Below are 23,229 nucleotides of genomic sequence, written 5' to 3' on the forward strand. Positions count from 1 at the left end.
ATCAGACCAGTATGACTCTCATTGCGACTGCACACACACACCTACCACGCTCCTCAGGGAGGGAGTAAATCAAAAAGGTCGTTGTGAGGCTCAAGTCATGACATCATGAAACCAAAGTCCAGCCTGCTGTCCCACCTTCCATTGCCTCTGATTTCCCCTCACACACCCTGGCATGTGACGAGCACAGAGAGCTTTAAAGTCTGGTAGCTGAAATCCATCCAGTCTTTTTTTTTTTTCTTTCTCTCCATTATTGGCAGAGAAGAAGACGAAGAAGAAGAAGAAGGAAGAGGTCTGTGGAGGACTGGGTTTGTGCCAGTGCGATGAACAGCTGAGCAGGCCGGTGTAACGCCAGATGGGAAGAATCAGGAAGAGCCTCCCCGACCTCTCTGCACATACAGTGAAGGCCTCTGGAGCCCTGACCCTCCTCCTCCTCCTCCTCCTCACTTCTCCACTTCTTTATATCATCTGTTTCATTGTCTTCAGCCTCCTTTGTGTCTCAAACTCACAAAGCAAACACAGAATCTGACACATCTGAACAAATTTGTCCAAAAAAAAAAAGAAAAGAAAACTGCAACATCACATTGACATAAGTTTTTCGGGCCTCCAGTCCGTTCCTCTCGGTTATGACATAACAGCTTTGCACAGCTGGATTCTGGGGATTTCCTATGTGACTCTTCTCTTCTTCTCTGCAGATCTTCTCAGGCTCTGTCTGGTTGGACGGGGATCTGTGAACAGACATTTTTCAGGTTTCTCCACAGTTGTTCCATCAATGGAGGGAAAAAGAGTGCATCATGGGAATCCCCCACAGCTGTCTGGGTCTACAGCAGCATAACTAATGGATGGGATTAAACCTTATCAAAGAGGATTAAGCTTTTATCTATTTATTACTATTATTATCATTATCATTTCTTTTTAAAATTAGATTTTTCTCTCTATTGCTCTCTCTTTCATTTTACAATTTGCAAAATAAGAATAGTCAATAGTCTGGTACTTCAAACCATAAGGCAAGGCAAGTTTATTTGTATAGCCAATTTTTACAAACAGTTCTTCTCAAAGGGCTTTACACAGCATCATACAACATCCTCCGCCCTTAGACCCTCACATCGACCAAGGAAAAACTCCCAAGAAAATCCTTAACGGGGAAAAAAAAAGAGAGAAATCTCAGGGTGAGCAACAGAGGAGGGATCCTTCACCCAGGATGGCACTTAAGGCAGTTCTGCTCTGTGTAAACTTATTTGACCACCATCTCTTAAATTTCTCTGATTGTATTTAAAAGGGAATGTCAGTCTTTCCATAATGTAGATTTCATGAACAGTTTTTTTTGCCAGGTGTGTACTAGTTCGAGCTTTCTTCCCTCCAATAAGTCATATTCGACTGAAAGAACTTAAATACGGAACGTACACTTATTTTATAATGAAGAAATACATGAAAATCTAACTTTATATAAAATAGGACCTTGACAAAATGGTTAAAATTTAAAAATATCTTTTTTCCCCTGGGTTTTGACGAATGGCAGGAAAAATGAATGTAAATGCTTTTAGAACAAGGCTGCAACATCACAAAATAAAATGAATGCACAGTACATTTACACTGAGTATATTACAGCCAATTAAGACTGAAAACAGTCCGTCAGTCTCATATTTTCTCATCATGAACTCTTGGGTCCTGTCGTGTTTTGAACTTTTTCAAACCCAACCCTCTGCTCCGAGGCCTGTGTGTATGTCACATCCAGTTGAAGTTGACGTACCACAGCTGGACCCTCACCTCCTCCTCACCCCGGTTCTAACTGTAGGTCACGTCACCGGAGCAAGATTGATTGATGCGTAAACGCTTGTAACCTTTTCTATACACAGCATACAAAAAAAAGACACACAGAGAGAGGCATACACACACAGCTCAGGCACCGACATGTGTCTGCGTCATACGTATTGTATAAAGAAGAATCAAACAGGGATGTGATTGTGTGAAGATAAACAACGAGGAGATAAACAAGGACACACAGTGATGAGTGCTAGATGGCAGAAGAGACGTCAGAGGTGTAAGTAGTATCAAGAAGACGTCAGGCCCCCGGAGGCTGAATACCAACGAGAGATGGACGACACTGTGTTTGTGTTAAAGAGCGAGGCCTTTTCTTACAACTCAGGTGCCGCACCAACCAAACCACACAGGTCTGGACTTGAGCAAGAAACCTTTTGAGGACCTCTGTTGAGCAAAGCAGAGGAGAGAGAAAGAGGGAGAAGAGATTGAGAGGATGAAAAGAGCATTACACGGATAACGACGAGAGGAAACGATCTGCAGGGGAAATGAGAAGACAGGATGAATACCTGGGAAAACACCCAGCGCGATTAATACGAGAGCGAGAAGAAGAAATGTGGCGATATTAAAGGGAGTGGTCCCGGAGAAGAGCAAAACTGGGCCATATGTCATATTAAACTGGATGGGTGCTTGCTGAAAGCTGAGAGAAGTTCCAGTTGTGCATGGGTGAAATTGCTCATTACAGGAAATCTCCATGTCTGGAGAGAGACTACCAGCCAAGAGGGACCAGAGATTTACTGCTGTTTTCTCTCAGACACCTGAACGTTTTTTTTTTTTTCTTTTCTTGGGCTTCAATAAATGTCAAAGCTGCTGCAGCTCACATGGAGTGGACCTGTAATAATCACCATGCAGGAGGAAGCTGACGCATCATCCGTGCAGGTCTGGCACATTTTCGAAGCCACTTCCCAGGCAGGACTTCCTATGACATCACTAGAAAACATGACAGCAGCTGTTTCATTTGCTTGTGTATCACTTGAAAAAAAAAAAAAAATCTTGACTACCTCTTAGAGAAGGAATGCCCCACTTCGGCCAAGTCGCCGGAGTGCACAGCCCTGCAGAGTGTAATACTGTAAGTGGATACATCTCAAGTGTTAAATGTGCTCTGGCATTCTGGGGAGGTGTTCACAAGATCTTACATATACTTTGCATTAATTCTGATACTTCTGGATGCCAGCCCATTGATATTTCTTTGCTTTTCCATTACTCTACTGTAGGAGAGATACTTCAAGAGCTCAAATCTGGCTGAGTCATCTTTCACATGTAGCTCTTGGCAGCAAGACGGTTGGCTCTTTCCACTTGGCCATAGGATTTGTCGACTTTTGTGCCAAATTTTGCACCTTCACTAGAACTTAAACTATGTTTCAAACAGTGCGGCGGCTGAAAGAAAAGCGTAATTCCCATCATTCACTCTGGTGAAACTTTTCTTTGATCCGTCAGGTTTATTTTTTCCTATCGTTCCCTATAAGCACTAATGGGCATTGTTAATGTGAGGCGGCAGGATGAGGGAGCTTGATGTATTGCCTTGCAGCTCAGTTACGGGGGGGGGGTTACCCTTAGTTTTTCCCATAAGGCCGATGTGAATGCCCATAACTGAAAGCAAATGTGAATTCCCAGAGAATCCAGGGTTTAACTGTTCCTGTGGCCCATGGGAGAGGAAATTCAGCACGATGCAATGAAATAAGAATCTGATGTATAATTCTCAGCTGTAGCTCATAGCGGGGCACGGCTCGCGTTTTACAGTCAAGGGTATGGCCGAGCTTCCGCAGGTAAATTCTGGTTCCCGTGGGTACAATCTGGCTTGTAGGCGCAAAGAAAAACCTGTGCGATTACAACCCAAGTGGACCTCACCTGCCTTGGGATTTTACAGGGGTAAAGATGGAGGCACCCTCTTCATATCAGCACAAGCTGTTAACACAAAATGCCACTGTAAAAGTTGAGTCAGTGCCTGAAAGGTCTGAGGTCATAACTTGGCGCTGAGTGCTGAGCGCTGTGGTGTAGGGATCCAAGTTAGCGTGGATGGGAGGGAAGTTCTCCGCAGCCTGACACCCTTTCCACAGGAAAGCCCCTCGATCTCTCTGGAGCTCCCGTTGTTTAATGCGTCTGTAACACGTTCTGAGGTTTCACATTGAGCTGCAGCCGCCGACTGACATTTACTCTGGAAAACTGCTTAGTTTGCTAATTAAAGAGACAAACAACCTAGGGAGTCAAATAAAAAAACAAAAACAAAAAAACAGAACATGTTGCAAAGGCTACCATAAATCTTGCAGTTGCGAGTACTTAGAAGTCATTTAGTGTCATTATTACAGCTAATTGGCCTGTAAAGTACAACAACAGTAAAACTCAGGAGCAGTTCAAGGACTGTTTACACGGATGCCAAGCAACAGTCACATGGAAAATACAGTGTCAAAAATGATAAATTATGTTCACTTGCATATCTCTTGTTCAGCACCATGACTGATGAAGCCAGACTACAAGAAAAGCAATTAAGTCTTTATCACCACTCGTATACCACTTGAGTATATTTTCCATGAATAAATGTACTTCATGGCCACGTGTCAGCTTCTACAACTGAGATATTCCAGCTTTTCCACTTAAAAGGGCACTTACTGTCATCAGAATAAAAGAAATCTGGCTGTAGTAAAAGTCAAAGCAGGCAGAGTTTGCCAAGATTGCAAAAGACCAACGTGATTTGTTTCTTGGTATTTTATTTTGTTAGTTGGGGTCTTTATTTTGTTAGTTTATCTTACATTCAGGTTGGCCTGGTGCCGGACCAGACCTCGACTAAAGAGAGAGAAGAAACTCTATCATTCTTTAATTCAGACAGACTGTGCTTATTAAACCAAAAGTACAACAACTCACACATCACATCACATCACGTAAATCTGTTACCACAAAAACTGTATTGATGCAATCAAAAACATCATACAACTATGTTTTTCTTTATTTCTCTGTCACCAAAATTTATGGCAACTGTCTATGTAAAATTTATTTGCTACTCTAAGTGAAACATAAATCTACAGAACAATCCAAAAGGTGACAACAGTTCAAGCATGCAACACGATCTAGAAAAATAAACATTCTCTAAATGCCCTTACATAAAAGGAGGTCTTTGCTTTGTCTGGGCACAACAGTAGTGTTTGAGTGAGTGGATATTTTCCTCATCTGCTTGAGGCATCTCAAAAGGTTCATTCGCGTCTTTCATTAAGAAGAAACTGGAGTCAAACTGAAACTAAGTGAAGTTGTAGTTGTTGAGTCTGTAAAGGACGATCCTGAAACAGGAAGTGTCAATCCCTGAGAAAAGGCAACGTAAGTCTTTCACAAATGGGGTAAACTACTCTACCCTCCGTTTCAGTTTTCTGTTCTTGGACTTCTTTTTCCACCTTCTTTTTCCGAGATAGTTGTTGAACAAGTTATTGTATCTTTCCTCCTCCTCCTGCACCTCCCTCTCATCCTTGTACCAGGGTCCCCACACGCCCCCGTTGTACTGAGGGTTAGACCGCAAGTCCTTGGCCGGGTAGCGCACTGGCACTGCGGTCTTGTTGTACTGTGCTAGTCGCATTAGCATCTTCTTCACTATGTGTGGGTAGCGCTGAGACAAGTCCACCCTCTCGTAAGGGTCGGCTGTGATGTTGAAAAGCCAAATGGATTTACCGCGATCCCAACGAATTCGCTCATTGTGCCAGCGATTGGTTAGCCGCTGGTAGGAAAAGGTCTGTGGGGGCACCCAGTCACTGTAGCCAGGAACACCGGTCAGGAGCTTCCAGTGGCCAACCCGGAGAGCAGCCTGGATGGCCGTGTTCCACAAACCATAACCGGCCTTCCATGAGCCATTCTTGGCTTTGATGTAGATTGGGTCGATGTTATGCAGAATGTCCTGGCGAGGCGATGGGCGGCCTTCACTGATGGCCTCCCAGACATCGTACCCATCCAGATTTAGATTTTCGTCTAAAGTCCCTTCACCCAGTGTCACCAGTGTGGGGAACCAGTCAGTGATGTGGACCAAAGATCGACACTTAGTCCCCTTGTTCACCAACAAGGGACTGTGAACGAAGCCAACGGCCCTGATGCCTCCCTCCCAATAGGTGGCCTTGCTCCCTCTCAAGGGCCAATTGCTTCCACCAGCCAATGGTTGGCCCCCATTATCTGAGGAGTACACTATAACTGTGTTGTCGTAGTAACCATACCTTTTTAGTGCTAGCGTGAGGTTGCGGATGGCTTCATCCAGGCAGGACACCATGGCGGCGTATTTACGACGATGCAAGTTTGGAATGCCCTTGTAGCGCTCGAGGTAGTGGGCAGGAACCTGCAGCGGGGAATGAACTGCCTGATAGGCTAGGTAGAGGAACAAAGGTCTTCGAGGGTTGTGATTGGCTAAAATGTTGATAGCCTTTCTTGTAAACATCAAAGTGGAGTACAAGCCGCGGTCCTGTTCCCAAGCCGCTTCTTCTCCTTCATACAAATCGTAACCACACATCCCGGGTCCCTCACATTTGTAGTGACTGTAGTAGTCGCCGCTTCCTAGCAGGGAGCCGAAGAAAGTGTCAAAGCCTCGCTGGGTGGGAAGACAACCACGCTTGTAGAAGCCCAGGTGCCACTTGCCCACCATGTGGGTGGCGTAGCCTGCTTCCTTGAGCTTCTGGGGCAGGGTGACATTTTCCAAGGGGAGGCAGTTGGGCTGAGTAGCTCGGATGATGGAGTGCTGAAGGCCTGTATGGATCTGATACCTACAAAATAAAAATAGATATGATCAGTTTTGCAGAAATCTGGACCATCTGGAACTTTGATGAATGTTGAATGAACCAAAAAACTCAATTTTCCCTTAAACCATCTGCAGTACTTGTGCTCTGATAGGTTAGTACCAAAAGCAATGTCAATACACAAATCATATCTGGGAACTAGATCCTCCTGATCATTTAATTGTCCGTTTCCACCTGTTTGTTCCCCATATTTACAGGAGATTTATGTTTTTGTTTGTCATTTTATTTTGCTGAGGTTTTGCTGCTCAGTAAAACAGTTAATAGATAACAGAGATGAAGACCAATTTATTCAAATAAAATCAGCAGTCATTGGCTGTTGGATGGACTGTGGCCAGTTAGAAACTGCTAACATCTTGCCTTATGGGGTTGTGCCAATGGATTACGATATTGTTGATCATTATAACAATAAATCACTCTCAAGGCAATATTTGACTTATTTTCCCATTATTGCAGTAACTTATCATTTGTATTACTAAATTAATGTCAACTTTACTTCATACCGCCACAGTTTCATGGATGTTAATAACTCACAATCTTGTCTAGATACAGTACCATAATGGCACCTACTGAGTGGTTTAAAAAAAATACTCATATGCTTATGTACGACATTCAATAAAAACACTGTCAGGGTAAGTTTATAAAACAGAGGATTAAGATTTTTACGTCCCTCAGACACTATTTGAAGGTAATAGGCCGTCTTGTTGCAGGGTGAATCTTTGTATTAGAAATTATACACTGACATATTAAATCCAACTGTATTTACAATGGATCTCATCCAAAGCAAACACATTTGAGCGGAGTGCTTATAGGCTGGCAGAGTTATGCTCAGTTGACATCAAACGGTGCAGTGAAATACGGTGGATGGCAAATGGTGTTTGAAGGCAGGAGGCCCGGAGCAAAAACAGAAGACCTGTCACTCAAGGCCAAAGAGGAAGCAGTGCCATGCCCTGGAGCTAATGATGCTGTGACAGCCGTTCTTGGCAGAAAACTGATAAGTGAAGGATATACGCTAAATGTTAATTAGAGAGTTGTGGTATACTTATATTACTTAACCCATACCCTTAAACCTAACCCCTATGGACAAAGTAGGAGGTAATTTTGACTATATTTCCAATCCATAAAATATAGTAAAACCTATAAATAATGGTAGAACAGCCTGGACCAATAGCTCCATTGAAGGAGACCTCCCTGGGAATATAAAGGAGATAACTATTTGGATGTTTTAGTTTCATTGTCCATGACTCAGCTGTAGTTTCATTTTGCTCAAGGTACAGTAAATCCAAGAATTATCCTTGTATCTGCATTCCCTACATGTGCATCTCTTTATTCTTTAAGTGTTTCCTTAATTCCTTGGTTGCAATAATTTTGGTATAAAATAACACATGGCAGAGAACCTGATGATCAAGTGGCCTGTCTACAAAGCTCTGAAGAAGACAGGGCCAGGGCAGCTGTTTCCCCCTTGCTTCATTCCTTAGGGCAAAGGTAAGTTAGGCCAGAAACAAGTTAATTGCTCAATATGCTGAAGTATCTCTTTAAATCTGACGTAACTAGGTTTGGTTCTGTTGTACTGCTCTGGGTCCCATTCTGTAAGTTTACTCTAGAGCTTCCTCCATCGTGTGGTAGATCTGAATCTGAGTGTGAAACTGTGAAATGACAGGATAAATTATTTTTGCTGCTCCTTTTGAAATGGATTATGTGTAATTGGTGGTCCATTATACTGCTGCCAGACTCGGTGTTCTCCTTCTATTTGGATCACATCTAATTATACTGTGTTTGGATCAGCTCTGAGTCTCACAATCGCAAAGTATGAACTGCGGGTTTACTGGTGTGACTTTAAAGCAGCCAAGCCAACTTCATCATTACCGAGAGTGTGACTGACTGTTTTTGGCCGACGGGAGGCCGCTCAGCTGGGACGCATCTCCCACAAGACACACGAGGAGCTCTGGCTTCATTTCTGTCTGCCTCCCCTCGTCTGCTCGCAGTGAAACAAAGACGCCCAAGAGATGGGAGGACTGATGCAACAGCATGTCTCTTCACCTTCTCCCCTCTCCCACAGCTCCCCTCGTTCTCTCCAGAGATAAGCTGTGTGCAGTCAGACTGTCACTCTATAGGCAGAGGGAATGAAAATAAGTGTCTGGTTTAGGTTTCCACAGAAGAGGATTGAGTTGGCCAAGAACCAGAAGGTTGGTCAGGACTAGTGAGACTCTGTTCCCCACGGAGAATGCAAAAGTGCCTGAAGGTTTACACCACCATGTGGTGTTGGTGTGTGTGTGCAGCGGCAATGAATTCTCCGATTTAGAACTAAAAAACAATGCACCTAGAGTAGACCATCTCCCCATAAAATCACAGACTGAAACATGACTAAGAGAGAGATAACTGCTGTGTAACATCAGGTATCAGTTGGGAAGTGATAACAAGAAAGTGTAGACAAGTACAGGAACACAGAAATGCCACATTAAAATATGCAGCACCACAAAGACACAGTAGACAGAGCAGACTGAGGCGTATGATTTGATTCAACCTGGTGGGTCTGAGGTCATGAGATAAGAGAGCTAAAGAGCTGGTGTTAGCGCCCGACTTAGACCAACGCTTTTTTTAGTTGGCTGTTGTAATTAAAGTTTAAAACTACAGTTCCAAGTTGTTTGCACAGTAAACTATGGCTTAAGGTTACCCTGTTTATACATATAACATCTCAGATTATCATGCAGTAGCTTACTCCCCAGTCGCCACACCAACTTTGGTCTGACCTCTAGACTGGCTCGTGCCTGAGGGATCGGGGAGAGATCCTGGACAATCATTTCTTCTTTTAACAAAGATTTCATTCAGTAAATTACACACTCTTTTAAGTATTTTCTGGTTCTCAGGACCTTCAAAAGATTTGGCTCCTCAGAAGAAGTAATAAAGCACAATTTTGAATTTGATACCTCAATCTGTTGTCATTGAGCTCAGGTCAGTGAATACACAATGAGACCACACTGGTCATGGTGGGAGCCCACAGAGTCTTGGTTTCATATGGCAATGAGAAGAATTTCTTGTCTCCTGTTGGTCTGAAACCCAACTATGATCATGCACTCATGGGGACAGAAGAGGTTTTGTTGGTCTGACATTAGGTGATGAGATTTGAATTCAATAAGTAAAGGATGAGAAAGAGAAGACGAGTCGACAGGCCTGGTATGACTTTAGAAAAAAAAAGCCAACATTTTAAGTGAGAAAAAAATTCACACAATGCATAATTAACTCTGAGAAGAGTGAGTACTCATAAAACTGTGTTTTCTATAATCACTCCAGACCTTCCACTTGTATCTCAATTTAGACTTGCCCATAAGTGTCTATAAAATGTCCCTTGGATGAAATACGCCCCATTATCTACAATCTTGTTTATATAAGGATTATTTTTCCACTCTGGCTCCTCATTTATTTTTTATTTGTCAGACTTCTGCATCACTTTCAACACAGCAGTGGGACTGACAGAAAAAGGCCTTGAAAGTGCAGAGGAACAGCAGAAATGAAGACCAGATACATGTGCAGATTTGTCGGGCCGTGTATATGTATGTTTCAGGTTCGACCCCTGCTCCTTCACGGCTCCTGCAGGTTTTTTTGGTGCTCGCATACCAAAAGGTTACTGCCGTGTAATGAGACTGTCATTCTAAGTGCAGCCTGTGATCTCGCCACAGATCAATCAAAGCAGCCTGAGGCTTTGACTGAGAACGGCACGAGGTGGGACTCAAAGACTTTCAAAGTATCCCTGTGTTGTTTCTCTTTGACGTCCGAGGGGATTCAGGGTGAAATCTGGTCTTGAACTTGCAGGTTCAAGACCAGATGTTAAGGACAGTTCTTGGTCTGAAAGTAATGACGGCAATAACTGCTTCAGACTGGAGACCTTCCCTCCTTCCCAGCAGTTTCTCCACACGTCATGTCCAATGTGACGGATTTAAAGGATCTGTTAAAACCCACTGAGGCATGTATGGGCGGCCGCGGCGCTGGGGGCCAAAGATCTGGGGTCAAGCAGAACGCTTTACCCAACATGGACTCAAACCACACATGGGCAAACATACACTCCTCAAAAAAAGTTTTTTCGTCAATCATTTCTCCCCTTAAATAATACCAATTGGTGTTGTATTTTATATCGCTGGAAAGCCTGATTAGTCACCTTTACAATGAGGTACAACCTTGTAAGGCTCGTGCATCTGTGGAATTAGCAACATAGATAAACCTGTCGGTAGTGCCCAAAAAAAGACGTGTGGATTGTATTTCCTTCACGTTTTGGACAGCGACCATCCCATATCTTATCACGCCCGAGGGTGGAGAGAAAAACCGAGCTATCGCCTTAAACGCCGCTTTAATCACACTATCTCTCTGGTTTATTTACACAACTGCTGAGCCGCAAGGCCAACAAATCACACACGCCATTAAACTCCAATCATCAAGTCCCACAATACAAGTCCACTGGCCACTGCTCCAGCCGTTGAGGTTGTGGAGGTTCCCGAGCAGACCTGTTCTCCAGGCCAGGGTCCCTCTCGTATATTTCTGCTCCATATCTTCCTCACATATGGTTCAAATAAGCGGCTGCGACTCAGCAGTCTGCATTTAATCAAAGTCAGCCCGGGAGCAGTTCATCTTACTTAGCTTTTCCCTTCTGCAAGCTCTTCATTTGCTCTCCTCGCTATCTCCGAACATCTCACGTCATTTGGACCCTTCCTAAGCCATCAGCTTTAGCTGTGCTTAGCAAAACATCTCCTATCAAGACTCACTTTTCCATAAAAATCCAAACTCCAACGTCTTTATTTGCCACCTCTAATCTCTGCTTTCTAAATTCGTCATCGCAAAAACATGATCCAGGGCCCTTAGTACAGACTGGTGTGGACAGATCTCTGAAACAACAGGAAAACGGTGAGTGAGAGGCTGAGCCGGGTTTGAGATAAGTGCGGACAGATGGGAAGTGTGAGAACAATTATGAGACTGAGATGTAGCGCATGGAGTGAAAATGAGCTCCTTTAAGCAAACAAACAATGCAGGTCTCCTCGTGGTCCAGACCAGATTCAGATCCAGAGGTCTATGACACCAAAACACATTGGTTCAGGATGACGAGGAGGGTTTTCTGGAAGCCAGCCGCCGTCCTCGCTGCAGATCTGCTCCTCGTTGCCTCATTGTTTGTTGACAGATTGAGGCTCATTTAGTGATGTAAGAGACCGAAATTAGATCTAATTAGATTTTTGTTGCTTGATAAGAGCAGTGAATGGGGGGAGGAGGGACAATAAAGACGTTACAGTTTTTTTCTCAGTCGCTTTGGCTCAATTTTCAAATGAGAAAAGCTTTTTTCAAAACATCTCTGAACAATTAGTTTGTCATTCCCTCCGACAGATCAGATTTTCTCAAGCATTTACAGTTTTTTATCAATCGAATTTCCAAATATGAGCCAAGACAGTTGAGAAAAACTAAAAGACCATCTTTATATTGTCCTTGCTAGAATTTTCTGGTATTTATCGCAGATGTGGGTCAATAAAAGACAAGTGGGCGTTTAGAGAATCAGCTACTGGTTCTGAAAGGTGTGGTTGTGTGGTTCTAACGCTTTGAACCCTTCAGTCTGGACAGGAAAAGGCCTTTATGGCTCACAATCTCTGGGCTGAATCACATTTGCTTAATTAACAAAGGATCTCAAACAGTTTAAAAGCCTCCAGAAGTACTTATCTGCCATGTCATGTGTGCATTCCTCAAACATGTCCAACTCATTTCAACGTTACGGGCCGCCTGAGGAACAATCTCTGCTCCCACCTTTGGCAATCCAGCCCCCACTTTTAGATCAAGAAAGATCAGTGGGAGGCCTCCATGGTTGAAGATCACAACAGCTCTGAAGTTGAGGCAAAGCTCCGACTTTAAACCTCTAATCTCATCAGCGCAGCTTAAAGAAAAAGCAGACAGGTTGAAATTTTTCTGATGCCACGAGTTTCCCAGGGGGCGAACGGTGTGGAAATCTCTTCTCAAGCTCCCGTTGCTGGAAAGGTTGGAGACCTTTGTTATGGTTCCAGCAGCAGCTGTACACAACTGCTGCTGCCCAGTCCTTTTTATCTTCACTCTCTCTCTTTTTTTTTTTTTTTTAACGTGGAGCCTTTTTCTCCATATGGTTCACTTCTGTCCAAAAGCTTGTCAACACACTGAAGTCTACATTATGTAACAATATGTCTGCAACCACAGCTCACAAGCCTTCCACAAATTACCAGTTCTATTTAACATGACAGTAAAAAACAAGAAAAAGAAAAAGAAAGAAAAAAAGATATCAGCTGCTAATGAGTTAATACTTTTAAAAAGGCTGCATCCTTCGGAGGCTGCCCCAGACTGATGGCGTCACATAAAACGCAAGAGGAAGAGGGTGGTCTAGTTTCAAAGGTTCCTTGATCAGTTGTAATTTCCTTCATCTCCCAGGCAACAAAGGATCCAACGGGGTGGATGCTTTGTTTCCCCAAGCCTATCCCAAGATTTTCTAAGCGCACCACTGATGAGTCACTTTTCATACAGGGAATAAATCAAACAGCAGCCGAACAGTTTGGCCTTCACGGTCTATGTGGCCTTCAGAGGCTGAAGCCTTCGTAGACCGCATGGAGCATTGAGTGCAGGATGTGATTCCTCACATAATGATTGATGATTAAGAAAATAAACATATTCCAGAACACTTTTTTTTAGACTTATTAAATAAAAAGTGAATGTGCTTGTAGGACAACAGGGTTTTGATTTTATAAACACTCAACATTATGAGTCAACATCAACCAAAAACTCACACTTTTCCAGGTTTTTTATTCATCCTCTGATATGAAAACATCAGATTGGTGCAAAGGGAGGGAAAGTTGGAGTTAAGTCTTGATGAAATCCTACCATGCTGCTCATCTCTCCTGCTGACAGCACCATCTGTTGCTGCTATAAGGATAAAGCATGGTGCTTAAATTTCACACGCTCATTAATATCAATGCGTTTCATTCCCTTCGCCTTCTTTTTCTGGTCGAGGAGGGTCTTGATGTTACTCCTGATCTCAGGGTTCGTTGTGTCCATACAACAGAAAGACTACCAGCTACTGCCACTTGTTGCCAGCACGTCATTTGGAAAGAAATGAGATTTTATTTTAAATGTCAAAAGTCTGAACAGGCTTCCAAAATTCCTCTACTCGATCTTCTACTGCGTCTGCTGTTTGACGTGACAGGCCTCCAGCTGATGTTTTTAATGTGAATCCACGGATGGTTGCCGTTCTTTCACTCAAACTCAACCACACACGCACTCCTCTGCAACCGTCCGCTCAGGAACACAAGCCTGGAAACATAATTGAATCTACACCTACATTTCCACGTGGATGTTCACTGAGTTCTTTCGCTGCACTTTTCTCATTATTTTCTTGTGTCCCTGCCAGAAAACATCGATGCCCAGCGAGCCCTCCTCCTCCTCCTTCGTCTTTGTTAAGGAGCAGAACAGATGGTGGAGCCGATGGAGGAGAAGCCCCGCTGAGCTGCTTGTACAAAGGAAACTGCTTGATGCGAAACATTCTCTCTAAAGCAAACTACAAAGCCAGACCACCACTGACCCCCGCGAGTCGCCATACAGTACACGTGAACCAGCCTCGCCCTCTAAATATCTCTTTACAGCTTCCTGCTGCCCTCCGAAATGCTGAGCGGTTGCTCGGTAACAGTGCCGCTCCCTTTAATTGAAAACACTTAACCATTAGTCTTAACTCCACCCTTACCTACAAACTGTTTTATAGACAATATATCTATGATGTCAATGATTTATTGTCGATTCCACTGTGATTGAGACTAGATGGATTTAAGGTATCTCCAACAAAAGTCCCTAATTAGAGGCAAATCTGAGATCGAAATGAGAGCAAAACCAGACAGGTTGTGGTGAAAGAGCATGAAGTGTGAGTCCTTATTGCCACGCAGTCATGTACTATGAACTCTTTACAACTTCAAGGCTGTCCAATCACAAGTCATCAAGTTGTGTGGTATGAACTGTATCTGACATGGCACCTTTGAGTCACATAGTGTGAGCTCAGCTTCGTCTCTGTATAGTCTTATCATAGGCTACATCCATCAAGTCTTCTGCTGCGTTGAGTAACATGCAGCTTTGGCCCATTAAAACCTTTCCAGCTTTGTGATCCAACATGTACAGTAAAAAAAAAAGTGAGGAGTTGGCTTCAATTTATTGGTATCTGAACTGATATTGTAACTAATACTGACTTATTTGAAAGAATCAGACCTCTGGTTCTCAGCTCTTGGAAATCTAAATTCATGTTATTAAATTTGCAGAGGAGAACTGCAAAAAATAAAATTGGAATTGAAGTCTTCCACTTGTTCCCTTTTCTCAAGAGGTTATTACTTTTATTTTGGATCTCTTAACCATTGCTCTTATACTATTTCCTAGATACTTAAAACAGCTCTTGCCAAGCTGCTACATAAAAAAAAACACACACAACCTTGACCCTCATGTGCTGAGCAAATAAAGAGCAATTTACAACCTCCCTTTCCTAGATAAAATATTGGAAAAGGCCACTGGATGAGTTCCTATGTAAAAATAAAACACCATAAATTCCACTCTGGCTTCAGAAGTGGACACCTAAACATCCCTGTAAAAGATGATTAATGACATTAGAGTGACTGCAGATAACAGAAATACATCTAAACTGATAGGCCTCCTCCTGGATTAACTGCTCCATCTGGCATGGTACAGTAAAACTGGCAGAAGATATTTTGAACGCCTTGGTGACCTTCGACGTCTTTATGGTGTTCCACAGGAGTCAATGCTCGGTCCCTAATTATTTTGTCTACACATGGTAAAATTACTGGTTATCATGGTGTAAATTATCATTGTAATGCCGATGACACTCAGTTTTATGTATCTGTGTATTCATTGAACCACATTATAGATAGATAAGATAAGATAACCCTTTATCATCTCAGAAACACTGCCAGCCTTGGACCCTTTAACTGATAGATGCCAAAAAACATCAATCATGCCACTCTACTCCACATCAGTCCAGTTTTGGCATCATTGCCTTCACACTCTGTGTCACTGAGGATGGATTTTAAAAATCTTTAATTGTTTTAAAGCTCCTTCATACATCTGATTGCTTATCTGAGTTTGTTCCGATCCGTCCCCTCAGGTCTTGCAGTGCTGACTTGCTCCATGCTCATGTTCCAAAAATGGACTATAAAAACTTTACTGAAGGAGCCATTAGTTTTTATGCATCCAAGGTTTGAACACATTCCCACCACAGACAAAAACAACCCTATTCTAATTGCTTTAAATTAACATTACTTTACATTTTTACATGATGCACCTTTCTTTCCTTTTTTTTACCCTTTAAACCTTGATGTCCTTTTGCTCTTACCTGTGTTTTTGAGCTGAAATTATATATAACAGGTGTTTTAGCCTCCAGATTAAGTTAAATATTACAGTTTTTATTGCATGCACCCCTTCATAAGACACTGTAATAAAGCGCACACTGTAGCCTACCTGCCGGTCATGAGCTGGCTCCTGGAGGGGCTGCAGAGCGGCTGCACGTAGTAATTCTCCAGCTTGACTCCCTGCGCTGCCAGCCGGTCCAGTGTCGGGGTTTTGATCTCGGACCCGTGGTACCCAACATCCCGGAAACCTTGGTCGTCCACCAGGATGAAGATGATGTGCGGCTGCGAGCTGGGCTTATCAAACTCATTCCCTCGGTTGAGCGACTCGGCGTTCCAGTTTTCCCACGACATCTGAATGCTCCACGTCTGAGAAATGATGAAGCTGAGGAGCAAACTCGCCGCCGGGATCCACCAGATAACCATGGTTGAGACGGATTCAGAGTGTCAGTGTCGGTCGGCGAGGCGGTGCGTGCAGGCAGAAGCGTGTTTCACATGTTCAGGGGGAACAGCAACACTTGGAAATCGGGTTCGCATCGTTTTACAGTCTTCTTCCTCCAACCACAGTCCGGTGACAGCTTCGCGGTTTGTGCAGAAAAATCAGACATTGCGTTGACGGTGGATCCGCGTGGAAAGCAAACACATCCTGATTGTAAAGTTAAAAAAAAACAAAAACTATTTGTTGATAGGCTACCAGCACATGGAGGTCTGTCACCACGGTCACCCCCTATTCTATCACTCCTCCTCCACCACCTCCTCCTCCTTCTCCTCCTCAGCCTGTGTGGTTGTGGCTGCTGTCAAAAAACTTTCAGAGTCCAAACCGACCCAGGAGCAGCTGGTGCAGCGGTTGGAGCGGAGAGCTCCTCCATCCTGTCAGACTTGCAGGCAGCAGCACCGCGCTCCGCGGCTCACACACACTGAGGACACGCCGCTCTCCCCGGGTGTCTTCCTGAGGACTGTCCCTCCTATCCCTCCCTCTCTCCTCTGCTGCTGCAGCTCTTTCTCTCTCCACACACTACACCCGTGTGTTGTGGTGCGTTCACGAACAACCCCCAAAAAATGAGACTTCGGAGACTCGGCGGCACACAGCTGTCAATGTGGTGCCAGGGCCGTTGCTAGGAATTCTGGGGCCCCTGAAAGAATACTAAAGTGGGCCCCCTAACCCCCTGACTTTTCCACTTTTCTTACGTTTTTCTTACGTATTAGCATTTTTTATTTAGCCTATAGCCTATACTTTGTCTATGGATATTCTCATTCATCCAGGTCATCGTTCTTTTCTGGGCGAATTGAATCGTAGGCAACTGGAAGACGTTTCGCCTCTTATCCAAGGGGCTTCATCAGTTCGTACACAACGCAACGCAAAAAAAAAAAATAATAATTAGGCTACTTTGTTTTGATGCTAATGCAGCATTACTATGAGTATTAGTCAGGGTCTTATGCAGAACTAGAGAATGCATTTCCTGAAGGAAATACAGGTGAATGCTGAAAGCTGCTGAATGCTGAAAGCAGAATAATTCAGTCATACAAAGATTAGACTACTGGATTTTTTTGGGGGCCCCTAGAATTATCATCACCTTTCTCCCCTATACAACGGCCCTGTGTGGTGGTGGTGTGAGATAGTGATGAGGTGTGATTTATGTTAATCTCTTTTTTAAATGTAAAGTTAAAGTCACATGTGGTGCATCTGTTGTATAAAAAATGTGATGTAACATTTATTTCATGGGACGTTCTGCAGAAATGTCCATAAATTGGAGTTGGGAAAATGTCTTAAATTTGATTTATTTTTCTGACATTTAGACCGCTTAACTATTTTACTCATAAATACACAGAAAGGACAGTTTAATGATAGTTTTCTTTTCCTTTTGCATTCTTTGTAAAAAAAAATGCATCTACCATCTTCTCATCACTTTTCTTTTTTGCCATAAATAAGGACTTTTATGCAACATTGCTTATCAGTCTCTTCAAAACCTATGACCACGATCAGTATAATCATATTATATGCAAGTGAGCTCAAGTAGCAGCTTAAAATGAAGTTCATCTGTACATCTGGAGTCACTCATCATCGCTGGTGTTAACACCACTGACAATTTTCATGAAAAATGCATTTGACTAAATGGAGGCCACGGGGCATCAAAACACATGTTGCCAATCATGGTGTACTTTCTAAATAATTTTATTTAATCCATGTGTATTCCATTTTTAAGTCATTGCCTAAGAATAAAGCGGGTCATATCAGTTACTTTGAGTAAAATATTTACATTAAATTATGAAAACGATTATGAAAAGTTTGTTTGTACCTTACGACCTTCAATATGATATAATAAGTGTCCAGTCTGGTCAGTGATCTTTTGCGTCAGTGGTCAGCCATCTCAAAGTCTCTCCAGCTCCTCTGTTCCACAGCATTGATCTGTTTTCATGGTGGCTCCTTGGCAAATTGTTTTTCTTTTCTGGATTTACACTCCTGGAACCAGGCATGTGATGTATATACGTTGGCCCCAGAGAAAAAGGCACGTCAATTACAAAAACAGAGCTGGAGATTTACAATTCATATCTTAGGCTACTTACAGTAAGAGATGAGTGATGCATGGAGCTGGTTGTTTGGACCTCCAGATGTTCCAGTTGTTATTATAAAAGTTGTAGCAAATAGGGAGGCATCAAATAATGATTTACAAGGTAAATTGCATATTTTTCATTAATAACATGTCATTATGTATAGACAGAAATCTACTTTATCCATCTATTACCCAGTGGAGACTTGACACAGAGTAGATCTGGTGACTTGAACTGAACTGAAAAGTTTTCAATATGAAAATTTCACTTCGTTTAAGTTGCAATTTAATGAAGTTGGACAGGTTGTACACATTGTTTTTCATATGCGGGGCAATACTGCACCCCAAATTACCCCTGATGGCCGGTCCACCTGTGTAAACGTCAATGTAAAAAGTAGGCTATTGTAAAGTACTTAGTGGTTGATATGACCAGAAAAATGTTTTATGTATCCGATCCCATATATGTTACCTTTTTTTCTTTACTTTTTGATCATGTGTTTATGTTTTACAAAGATTCATAATTAACTCCTCCTTCATTCATGTAAAACACTGTTCTCCCAAAGGTTGTTGAGACAGAGTCATTCGTCTTACAGTAGCCTATATGAATTTCTTTTTCTCCTAATTTGTCCGTCTGAAATTTGTTTGTTAATTTTTGTATCAAAATGTTCAGAAGAGATATGGCTTGTGAAAAATTAGTCCAATATTGACTTCAGTGACTATGGGGCGATTGAATCCATCATAATCTGTGTTACATTCACCTCTCCCATTGGAGTCAATAGTGACACAGGAAACTGACACGTTGTGGGGCATCTTGTTTCTTAACCGTCTTTGGTGTTTCCCAGTTATGGCTGTACACCAGTTTAATCTGTCCTGCTAATGAGCCCACACTTCTCTACTGTTAGCATATATTTTACTACTGTTAGCATAAACGTAATGCTAGTTTGTTTATGCCATTGGCCTAAAAGCTCTTAAATGTAATGTTGGCACCACTGCTTCATTGTGGAGCTGTGAGCATTTATTTATCCGGCCTCTCGCACACAAACACATTAACAAGAGGCCGTGTCATTCAGGGTGGTTGTTGACCCACAGATGATGCTGTAACCGCCGTATTAGCATGATTCCACGCTGCCGGATAAAGAGGCTTGCTGTGAGCCACTGAATCGGGCAGGAGGTGTCTAAGGGGCCTGTACAGTTTGTCTGTCAAAGACCCTCACAAGCTTCAAGGTCCTGGAAATGTACGCACGTGTATGAGTGTGTTCAGGTGTGCGCAAACACACCGAGCAAAACCCACTGGTTAGAGAAACCAATGTGGGTGAATTTTCAGGATGAAGTTGACAGGCTGAAGCATCCAAAATAAACAGTGAGCGCAGGCGGCGAGTGTCTCCAGCGTGTCTGGGCGTGTTTTCTGAGCAAGCATAAATGTATGAATCATTACAATGCACGTTGAAAAAGGAGTCAATTCCAATCCTCTTGCTTTTTATGAGTGTAATAATGAGTCAAATCCGCCCTCAAACCCACAACAGGACCTGACCTCAAGCTCCCTGATATCCTAACGGATCTGAGTGACCTCATCCTGAGTCTTTACTCATTGTCGTCGTCACCACGGCTAACCATTGCGGAGCCTCGCCGGGACGCTGTGTGAGTGCATGCCATTGTACATAAAAATTCCACAGGCACTTGGATCCAACGAATGTTTCCAGGAAAGCCTTTGTTTTTTGTATGGTTGCATAAAACAGCGGGAAAGTGCCCACACAGACTGCTGCCAAACCCCCACTCTTCCCCCCTCGCTGCCCACACCCAGCACACATGAAAACTGGCAAAGACACTGGTAAGAGAGGTAATACTCTGGCCTCTCTGTACATACCTGAGATCTATAAACTCTTTGTTGTAGGAAAGTATTAAGGTGGGCGGGCGGCGGGGGGATACTTAAATTGCACATGGATAGCCTTATTAAATTCCAGACATAATTGTTTTGAAGGAATCTTCTTTCTGCAACATTGGTCTGTCTCAGGTTTCTGCAGCACTAAGACAAAGACTGTGTACTAAGGCAACTTTTCACTTCAATTCAAACAGCAGAGGAGAATATTACCCCATTAGTTACTCCATATGTTACTGCTTTACCAGTTCATACCATGGGATATTGTTGACTATGGACTGCTGAGATTACAGTAGCTTTTACAGTGTGAAAATTGGCTATCACCATAAAATTAAACAGAGACAATCATTTCGGACTAAGGCAACACAGAGTGTACAAGAGCTTGACAATTTGAAAGAAGCATTACATAAAAGGAGGTAGCATTGTTCAGAGGAGATATTGTCTTGTAAATGCAGAAATGGAAGAAGTTCTGAAGCAACAATCACCAACACCTGAGAGAGGAGAACAAGAAAACTCTTAAATATTTTAGTTTAAAGTTTATTAGCCCTGTTAAAAGCATGAAATTATGAGAAAGTCAAACTGATGAATGTTTAAAAAATTCTTCTTGAAACATTGCTAAAGTTAATTACGAGGTACTTGTGATTGTGGAAAGTTGTTGGATTGTTAAAGGGGAGTTCACTTTTTCTCTGTTTTGGTTGTTTTTTGTTTTTTCTCTCTACAGACCTCCCCCTATAGTTTTGCAGTGCACATCATTAATGTTGGAAAAACTCACCACCAACCCTCCTCGGCCTTGTGCATTTGTTTTCAACGGAGCCGGCCGGAAGGCAATCCGTGTCTACCGAGGTGAGTAACATGAACAAGAGATTACAGTTTACCTTGCATGTTTTTGTCGTAGTGCTGTAAAGCAGTCCATGTGCAAGTCATAATTAGCTGTTTAATTAAGGTAAAAAAAATCTTGCATCGTTCCTCTTTCATGAAATATATGAAAAACTCGAAATGATAAATGTTGACAAAGTTCTTGCTGAAACATTACTAAGATACTCATGAATGTGGAAAGTTGTTGGATTGTTAAAAGGGGATTTTTTTAAAGTAGCTAGCTGGATCAGGTGACAATTGCTACCGTTACAAAATGCAATTACAATATGCCTGAACTTTGAACTTGTCTGAAATTGTTTTGGAAATGGAAAAAATAACGGAGAATTGAAAGTTCAGTTCAAATTAATCTGTTTTGTCAAGAGCTACGTGCTTCCTTCTGTCTGTGCGCTTCAACTCTTTGTGCCAACTATTAACTGCAGCAACATTTCCACTCAATCAAAAAAAAAAAACTTCCTCTAGTGTAAAGCCTGTTACCCCTGTGACTGCTTTGGCTTCTTTACTCTGTCAACATTTCCATACACTCCTCATGTCTAAAACCGAGCCAGCGGACTGACCCCACAGTGCAAGAAGAGTCTGTGGATGGGTGTTAGATGGAGAAAATAGATTATCCACATGATGTATAGCACTTACTCTGTTGTTGTTGCAGTATCTGGGGTATGGTACAGAATCCCTCGGCATATAGATAGCTCCAGATCAGCAGATAGCACGGGAATGTTAGCAATGTTGGGACTGATTACAGGGTTTCAAATACCTTCAACACACTTTTATCATTACCTACAAATTAGTGGTTATCTGAACTCAATTCCTCATCATAAAAAATGGCTGAATATTTATGATAATGTAAAGGAACAACTCTTAATATGAAAGTGATGACATGCATATGAACAGTAGCTTATGAGTAAGACTACACTGAATAAAGATAGAGTAAAGATAGCAGGGAAAAAAGACTTTGGTGTCCAATGCCAAAAAAGTACTAGATGAAACATATCACATGAAAATCTGGTAACACTTTACAATAAGGGTCCCTTAATTAACGTTAGTTAGTACATTATTAAGCATTAATTAACTGTTTACAGATATATTAACAATCATTATTATGTATTACTTAGGGTTAGGAAACACATTAATTAATGTAGCCTATTAGTAAGCAGTTAATTAATGTTTACTACTCAAAGTTAGTTAATAAATTAAAAGTTGAATAATGTAATTAGTTATCATTATGTATGCATTACTCAGCATTAATTAACAAATTAGTTTATATATCAATGCTTAATAATGTACTAACTAATGTTAATAAAGGGACCCTTATTGTAAAGTGTTACCGAAAATCTAGAAAACTGCAAGAACACCGGAAAATATAAATAGAGATAATGATTCTCATCGTTTTGATAATTACAACCTGTTACACAGAGGTTGTTTTGACTGCAATGTTCAGAAAAAGTGGTAAAAATTAGAAAAATGCATAATCTAATGTCGAACTTTTTTTCTGTCCATCTGTTCTGATGCATCACTTTCAATGGTCGGACTCATCGGACTGTTCGCCTACTATTGAGAAAAAACTTGGACATTTGATCCGAAAGCTCGTCCAGTCAAGCAGAACGTCTGGAAACCACTTATCCTCCCCCTCGTCAGCTGATCTTCCCAACAGAAGGTCGTGTGATCTTATGACCCTTCTGCAGATCCTCCTTAGATAAAAATCTGTGCTGGGTGCTGCAGGAGCTCCTGGTGAAGAGGGGATCAGCACAACAGCAGAGCACTCCGCAATAAATTAGCAGCCAGCTCCAGCTTCTGGGTTTTATAAGCCTGACTGGGCAGAGACAAGCTGTTTTGCCAACATTTCATGTCCACCAGTCATTTTGGTTCAGTAATAACTTGCACACTTGTAGACAAAGGAAGCCATTGTGGAGAGGATTACCTCGTTCAGCATGTTCTGGATGATATTTTTTATTATCTCTACAGAGTAGCTTCAGTAAAGT

General features: G+C 42.3%; 1 protein-coding gene across 1 annotated transcript; it reads right to left on the bottom strand.

The window, feature by feature from the left end:
- Window positions 1–4,516: 4,516 nt before the first annotated feature.
- Window positions 4,517–16,919, bottom strand: arsj (arylsulfatase family, member J). The gene is made up of 2 exons (XM_085759576.1): window positions 16,065–16,919; window positions 4,517–6,539 (listed from the first exon to the last, which is right to left on the bottom strand). Exons 1-2 carry the CDS (start codon window positions 16,376–16,378, stop codon window positions 5,147–5,149), a joined length of 1,707 nt encoding a protein of 568 aa, XP_085615702.1. The 5' UTR covers window positions 16,379–16,919; the 3' UTR covers window positions 4,517–5,146.
- Between the last annotated feature and the right edge of the window lie 6,310 nt (window positions 16,920–23,229).

Source organism: Trachurus japonicus, chromosome 18, assembly GCF_045865225.1.
Source record: "Trachurus japonicus isolate A0001 chromosome 18, Traja_1.0".
Classification (NCBI taxonomy): Eukaryota; Metazoa; Chordata; class Actinopteri; order Carangiformes; family Carangidae; genus Trachurus; species Trachurus japonicus.

Excerpts from the sequence above, each read along its gene's own strand:
- arsj (XM_085759576.1), bottom strand. The coding sequence starts at position 16,378 with ATGGTTATCTGGTGGATCCCGGCGGCGAGTTTGCTCCTCAGCTTCATC. Across the intron at positions 6,540-16,064 it reads AGCCAGCTCATGACCGGCAG|GTATCAGATCCATACAGGCC; the intron begins GTAGGCTACAGT and ends TTTATTTTGTAG.